Below are 7,401 nucleotides of genomic sequence, written 5' to 3'. Positions count from 1 at the left end.
TTATTATAATTTTTAACTTCCCTTCCAAAACCCCAAACCCAACCAGAACCTTTCCTCCCCCCATCCACTCCCCTCGAATAAACCAGCCAGAAACTTTCTCGTAATGAAAGAGAGCGGTGTTGGGGAGGGTGGGCAGGGAGACAGGGGCTCTCGCATGCTTTCTCCTGCACTCGTAATTGATTTGTGTTTGTTTTGATTTTGCTGATGGAGGTTTATTGAAAGTGGATTTTTAGTTTCACGCTGCTTAGGAGCGAGATGATGATTCTGACGTGTGGTTACTTTTCCTTCGTGTTTCCTCCTGCATGCTCAGCCTTAGCCCCCGTCCCCCGAGTAGCTCTGTGTGTGTGTGTCTGTGCGTGTGTGTACACACACACGGAGCCTCCCGAGATGCACACACACACATATATATATCCTCCAGCACCCTGCCTTAGATTGCAATTTTACACAGGCGGTTCAAATTACTATTACAATGGGACTCACCCTACCGAGGCTCTACAGCACTCCACTGTGGATTCCCAGCCGGATTTTTCCTCCTTTAAAAATATATATACACACACATCTCCGCGTGTGTGTATGTGTATATACGTACTGCCGTGTGCCTGCCTTTCTTGGTTGTTATTACCTCACTTTTCTCTTCTTCCTCTTATTTTCTGGTTCCTCCGGGAGAGGCAGGAGGGGGTAGAAGGGATGGGGTGGGGGGGAAGGAGCAGCCCAGAAGTAAGTGTGGGGTGCTCAGGTCTCTGCAAGTGGAGTCTTTGTGATATAAAATTAGACGGGAAATGTGAGCCTGCAGTTTTCCAGTGCATGCTCTGTGTCTGGACGCTGCTATGTAGGTTAAGGGTGAGGGGGCTTGGGACTCGCCGGGCTCCTCTCTTTGTGTTTCTGCAAGAGTAACTAACCTTGGAATACGGGCGATAACAAATATAAATCAAGCACATTTTTAGGCGTTCTCCCTTCTTGTCGTCTCTCTGCCTCTGAGCCCTTTTTCTCTCTCCTTTTTCTCTCGCTGTCACCGTGTAAATTTATTAACAAAATGAAAGGCCCACTTTCCATGGGCAGCGGGGGAAGGTGCCTTTGGATAATGCTCTCAGCCTCTCCAGGGGACCTGCCGGGGATGTTGTGGGGTGATTTCGCCTCCTTTGATATTTTTTATGAGACTGGGGTATACATAATAACAGCAGCAACAATATATTCAGTGGGCGAGAAACGCGTGTGGGACCAGCGCCGGGGATTTCGAACTGAAGTGTTTCTTCCTCTTCCCTCCTCCCTCCCCATCCCGCTCCCCCAGCCTCAAATCAATGAGCTCTTTTAGGTGTAAGGACGAAAAAACACCCGAGTACACAAAGACGTATCCTGCATCTCTTGAAGGAGGGGGTGGCGGTGCTGGGGAGGGGGGAAATAACTGGATTGTGATGTGTTTTGGGAAGTGAGGAGCTGGGCTCCCGCAGCAGCCCTGGCCGAGCCCACAGCGTTCCTCAGCTTTTATTGTTGCTTTGACTTGACCCGAGAACTGCGGAGCCTTAAAGCGGGGCTGGGGCTGAACTCTGGCTGGGAAAATGCATGTTCTTCCTGAAGCTGGCCGGGGCCGGGGTCACACAGGCACGCAGAAGCACACAAAGCAGGCTGTATTTGAACTGATGGTCGCAATTCAGATATTAATAGCTGTAGTTTCTTCTTTATTTACTGCAGCGGTCCAGAGGGGCAGAATGCCACCCACACAGCCAACTCATGGTCAGTTCGCCTTGACAAACGGGGACCCTCTCAACTGCCATTCCTACCTATCCGGATATATCTCCCTTCTTCTGAGAGCAGAGCCCTACCCCACCTCCCGCTTTGGCAGTCAGTGCATGCAACCCAACAACATCATGGGCATCGAGAACATTTGTGAACTGGCAGCTAGGATGCTCTTCAGCGCGGTGGAGTGGGCCAGGAATATCCCCTTCTTCCCAGACCTCCAGATCACAGACCAGGTGGCCCTCCTGAGGCTGACCTGGAGCGAGTTATTTGTCCTCAACGCTGCCCAGTGCTCCATGCCCCTCCACGTAGCTCCGCTCCTGGCAGCTGCTGGCCTCCACGCTTCGCCAATGTCTGCTGACCGAGTGGTCGCCTTTATGGACCACATACGAATCTTCCAAGAGCAAGTAGAAAAACTGAAAGCATTGCATGTCGACTCTGCAGAATATAGCTGTTTAAAGGCCATAGTCCTCTTCACCTCAGGTAGGCGGCATTTCTTTGCTCCTTTTCTTTTCCTTCCCCGGGCTCCCCTTGAGAACTGTTCGCTCTTGCAAAGTGTTATTGCCTGCACCCCATCCCTGCTCCCTGCCCCCCGAGAACCAGCGTGGTGTCTTTCCTTTTAGGAAGCGATGCCCTGTGGTCTCCCCTTCAAGGCCTTGGATCCGAGCATCCCAGCTTCCAGGGAGCACAAATTAGAATAAAATAAAATAAAAATTAAATACACACACAAAAATTAAAAAAAAAAAAAAGCAACCACAATATACCCCAACCCTAGTTGAATAATGCTGGGGATGGGGAAAGAAGGGGCCCGGGGAGAGGCTCCCATTCGCCACGAGAGACTGCGCTTTTCCCATTGAAAATAATATTTTATTTAACAGTATAGCTCTGGGTTGTTGCATTTAATGACACGCATCCGAACAGCAGCAAAATCTGTTTGATGTTGTTAAATACAAGTCGTCCTATCAGTGAAACCACTTTAAAAAGAGGATCATTTTATGGGCAGCCAGGAAGGGAAAAAAGCCCTGCAGGATTAAAAATTGAATTAAAAAAAAAAAAAAAAAGTTAAATGCGCAAAGCTGAGTTTAAAATATGTTCCCTGCCATCCCATAAAATAAAATAAATCAACTTTCCAAAGAGCTGTCTCTGATTTAAACAGAATGTGGCAGTGAGCAGTTCTGTGTCATTTAAGCTAAGGGGAAAAGTTTGCATTTGTACCCAGCAGGAACTGCATAGTCCAAAGCGAGTAGCGGGTGCGAAAAGATCATTACCATAAGTAGACAGGGATAGTATGGAAAAGTAAGAGGAGGCTGAAGCTGCCGCTCCGCAGTGTAATTCCGGGGTGGCACAACTATGCCTCTCCCGAGGAAAAGACCTCGAGGTGTTTCTTAGATAATCAAAGAGGGGAGGGGGGCGGGGGGGGAAATATGTGTCAACTTTTGCTGCCTAGAAATAGTGCATGAGTTATAAAGCAATAATTGAGTGCGTTGTGAAATCTAATTAGCTTGCACTAGAGTTTAACCTGGGTGAGTAATAATCCTGATATTAACTCTGGAGGCTAAATTTTTTTTTTTCTTCTGAGGGAAAAAAAAAAATCATCTGCTCGCTAATTTGTGCAATACGTTATCTCAGATCGCTAACTTTAAGGCTGCATCGGCAACCCAGTGTGCTGGAGCCCTAGAAGTTTGGGGATTAAGTTTAAAAATACATATATTTCTTCTGTAACTCATTTGGACGCTTGGGAAAGTGGCCACGCGATAAACATATGAATGGAAGCAGGACCTGTAAAATAATTACTCATCGGAGTTTTTTAAAGCCTGATATCAGGAAACAGGAAAAAAATGTAGTTTATGTGGGAAAAGAAGGGCTCACAATCCATTCCTTGTTGTGTTAAAGGGGGTCTGGGGAACGAAGTCATTTTCTGGACTTTGTCCAGGTTCTGGGTCGTGACCTAAACTTCCTTTTATATATTATTGCTTTACACATAAAAAACTTCTCCTTTTTTCCCCCTCTCCCCCCCCCAAATTACTCGTGCTAAATCCTAAGGTGATCAATGAGCAGGGCGCATCTAGCCACAGGGAGACAGGGATCCCGAGTGGGAAGGGGTGGCCATGGGGTGCTTATTTTGTTTATCTACCGTTTTTCTAGGATGCATTTTCCTCTCCCTTGCTCAGCCGCTTAGCGAGGATCCCACACACGCTCACATCCCTCCCCAGCCCCTGCCCAGCTCACACCCACACCAAGGAGTTTATTTCCAACCCTGCCTTTTCTCCCAAATCACTTTTTTTTTTTTTTTTTAGCCTTCTGAGAAAACAATCGTCCGATCCTGTCGTAACTGTTTAATTTATTACTATTTTCAAAATGTGAGGCCTGGCGTGTAAATTGCCTCCCAACTAGATAAACGTTTCTTGTTATCTGATTCTGAGGAAGATAGCCCCATGCAAAAAAATATAGGGTGATGCATGCAGCTTCTGCAGCACCCCAATAACCCTTCCTGATGTAAAGCAGACGCACATAGATGCATATAATGTTTGCTGCAGCCTCTTTTAAGGGGGGGGGGGAAATCTGGGTTCTAATGACTCGCAGAATATGCATGTGTTAGCCCTGTGCCTAGGAAAGCCACAGGGAGGTCAGGTCACAACCTGTGCTCTTTCAGCACAGACGTCTCTGATTTAAAGGGAACTTATTGTATTTTAGCGTATCAGGAAAAAAAAAAAAAGAGAGAAAAAAATGTCCAGACCCTATCAGGGAGTTTTCTTCTTGTAAGGGCCTTTAGGTTTAAAAAGAAGAAGAAGAGGAAAAAAAAAGAGGGGGGAGTGGAGGGGGGGGAAGAAAGAAAGAGAAAAGAAAAGAGGGGGGAAAAGAAACAGCTCAAATGAACAGAGAGATCACAGTTTGCATGGCTGCCTCTGAATAGGCTAAACTGACAAGATCAGTTTTAAAGGGCCACTTAAATCAGTTTCAAAGACTGAAGAAAAACGCGTTGTCTTCTTTGGGGGAGAATCTGTTGCTGGATCCGGGGCGCCATTATCTTTGGCTGGGCCAGTTTTTGTTATTATTATGATTTCTATCACTATGAGTAGTATTCCTTCTCATCGCAGGGTTAGGTTCTCCCCAGTTATTTTCCAAGGAGGGGGGTGTGTGGAGAAATAGTGGCTCCCTTTCCCCATTTTCGACTCAAGCCTTCCCCGCCCCCCCAGCCTTTCCCCCTAAAAATATAGATATACGAAATTCCGCTTGGCCAGCACCTCCTTGCCAACCCCTCAGGTCTGTCGTGCCATTAGAAATCTCGACTCTGGGAGCTGTGCTCAATCCTAAAGGAGACCCTCCAGAAGAGAGAGGAATACAAACACACACACATGCACAGAGAGATTGTCCCTTTTGGTAAAACCCACTTAAACTCTGGGGGGCGAGGTGATGGCGCACGATCGACACTTAATTCTAGAAATTTAAAAAGAAATCAAATTAAAAATTAAAAAAAAAAAAGACCTTTTTAATCTGATGATTGTTTTCTTTTTTTTCTTTTCTTTCTTTTTTTTTTTCTTTTTTTTTTTTTTTTTAATACACTTTCTTCTAGATGCCTGTGGTCTCTCTGATGTAGCCCATGTTGAAAGTTTACAGGAGAAGTCACAGTGTGCTTTGGAAGAGTATGTTAGGAGCCAGTATCCCAACCAGCCAACACGATTCGGGAAGCTATTACTACGTCTCCCCTCCCTTCGCACTGTCTCCTCTTCTGTCATAGAGCAATTGTTTTTCGTCCGTTTGGTAGGTAAAACCCCCATAGAAACCCTCATCAGGGATATGTTACTGTCTGGCAGCAGTTTTAACTGGCCTTATATGTCCATTCAATAAAATATTTGAGAGAGAGAAAAAAAAATTTAAAAAAAAAATTAAAAATTGAGAAGGGAGATGAGAGTGAAAGGAAAGCAAATGACATTTGGGTTCTGGTTGTTTCTTAAATTTCCTTCTGCTAAGAAAGGATGTAAAAGGATGTTACAAGTTTGCTAAGAGAAGACAGGAAAAAAATTAATGGACTGTGAATTAAAAAAAGAGACTGTCAAATGAACTTTTACAGAATGCATTAAAAACTCCCGTGTCGTTCAGAAAAAAAAAAACTTGCTACTTATCATTTTTTTTGTAAAAAAATAAGAGAGAAAGAAAAAAAAAGAAAGAAGAAGAAAAGAAACGATGGTGGGCTTTTTCTTTTTTTCTTTTTTCTTCTTTTTTTTTTCTTTTTTCTTTTGGGGTAAACTTTTTAAAAAATCTCGCTTAAAGTGCATTTAAAGGAAATTTGGAGAAAATTAGCAGAACGGAAGAAAGTAAGTCTTTTTTTTCCAAATTATTAATTGTCCTATGTGTCTATGTACCTATAGCTGTTCTTTTTTGTATTTTTCTGGTTTCAAACCAGTTTATTCTGTGGTTCTATAATAATTTTTGATATAACCTTGGCTTCTTTAAAAAAAAAAAGTAAACTGTGTATCCTTAAAATATATGTTCTGAAAGAATTAAAACTGAGTCCACGAAAGTATCATAGGAAGAAAGGAAAAGAGAAAAAATACCCTCAACAACACAATGATGGAAGCGCACTTAAGGTGGTGACCCAAAATCTAGCTTGAAGCTGAGAGAGCTATAATTATATAGACCCGAATGAACCACACGTGTCATATAACTCCCCCCAAATCTAAGTTTTTTGATATTTCGGACAGAAAATGAACTGTGGGGATTTATTATAGGTAGAAGGATTTTGTGTCCAAGACACACTATGGTTTTGATTTAAAAAAACAAGCAAACAAGCAAAGTGAACTTTTGTAATTTGAATTGGGTTCCACATAGTTCATCATGAATTGTTATTAAACTCCTCTATCTGTTTGTATATTTGCAAGCCCTTTGTATTATAATAATTGTTGATATTTTCCCTTTTTAAAAAATACCATTGAAATCAGCATGACAAAATAACACTGTTGGCACTTATAGATAACGTGATTGATTCAGTATCTTAGAGTTTACAGTTTTGTGTTTAAAAAAACTGAAGGTTTTTTTTTTTAAGTGCAACATTTCTGTATACTGTAAAAGTTATAATAACTGAACTGTTTGGTCGAGTCTTTGTGTGTTATATTCCAAGGAAAATTGAAAGTATTCAGAAATTAAAATATTATTTGATATCTGAAACTTGTTTGGCTGTCATAAATGTCTTTCAGAAACCACATTACTTCTCTATAGTTTGCAGTCATTTAAGTCCATAGGCGATTGATTTGTTTACTTGTCACAGTAAGTTTTGTAGCAGATGTATTGTAGTGTATTTACCTGTTTAATTCCGGGATGGGGGTGGAGGACTTAAGTTCGTGGTTTATCTCTGGTTTTAGGAAGTACTATGCTGAAATGGTAAACCATCAACCCCCATTCATCTAATCCTCCTGTTAATTAAAAATGGATTTTCTGGAAAAAAAAAAAAAAGGCCCTTATTTTTGTCACACTTAAGTGCCTGCGTAGGAAAGGTATTGTTGTGAAAAAGTATTAGAAATCTGGAGATCAGTATCTATTTTATGATCAGAATGGGGCGAAAAATCTTTTGTAAATGTCTGACATACGCGCACAAGATCATTCAAGCAAGGTAATAGCAGTATTGTAAATATAGGTCAGTTGTTTGCAATGAGTTTTCTTTAAGTATGT

At 42.4% G+C, this 7,401-nt stretch overlaps 1 protein-coding gene across 1 annotated transcript; it reads left to right on the top strand.

Annotated features, from left to right (window-relative positions):
* The first annotated feature begins 1,679 nt into the window (after nt 1-1,679).
* Nucleotides 1,680-5,600, top strand: LOC103799475 (COUP transcription factor 2). Its single transcript, XM_009071797.1, has 2 exons — nt 1,680-2,217; nt 5,309-5,600. The coding sequence occupies exons 1-2, from the start codon at nt 1,707-1,709 to the stop codon at nt 5,581-5,583; spliced, it is 786 nt and encodes a 261-aa protein (XP_009070045.1). The 5' UTR covers nt 1,680-1,706; the 3' UTR covers nt 5,584-5,600.
* Nucleotides 5,601-7,401: the final 1,801 nt, after the last annotated feature.

This window comes from Acanthisitta chloris, unplaced genomic scaffold, assembly GCF_000695815.1.
Source record: "Acanthisitta chloris isolate BGI_N310 unplaced genomic scaffold, ASM69581v1 scaffold16133, whole genome shotgun sequence".
NCBI lineage: Eukaryota > Metazoa > Chordata > Aves > Passeriformes > Acanthisittidae > Acanthisitta > Acanthisitta chloris.
The sequence above is the reverse complement of the archived record's forward strand: the minus strand, read 5'-3'. Positions and strand labels throughout refer to the sequence as shown.

Coding starts and splice junctions, on each gene's coding strand:
- LOC103799475 (XM_009071797.1), top strand. CDS start 1,707: ATGCCACCCACACAGCCAACTCATGGTCAGTTCGCCTTGACAAACGGG. Junction 2,218..5,308: donor CATAGTCCTCTTCACCTCAG/GTAGGCGGCATT, acceptor ACTTTCTTCTAG/ATGCCTGTGGTCTCTCTGAT.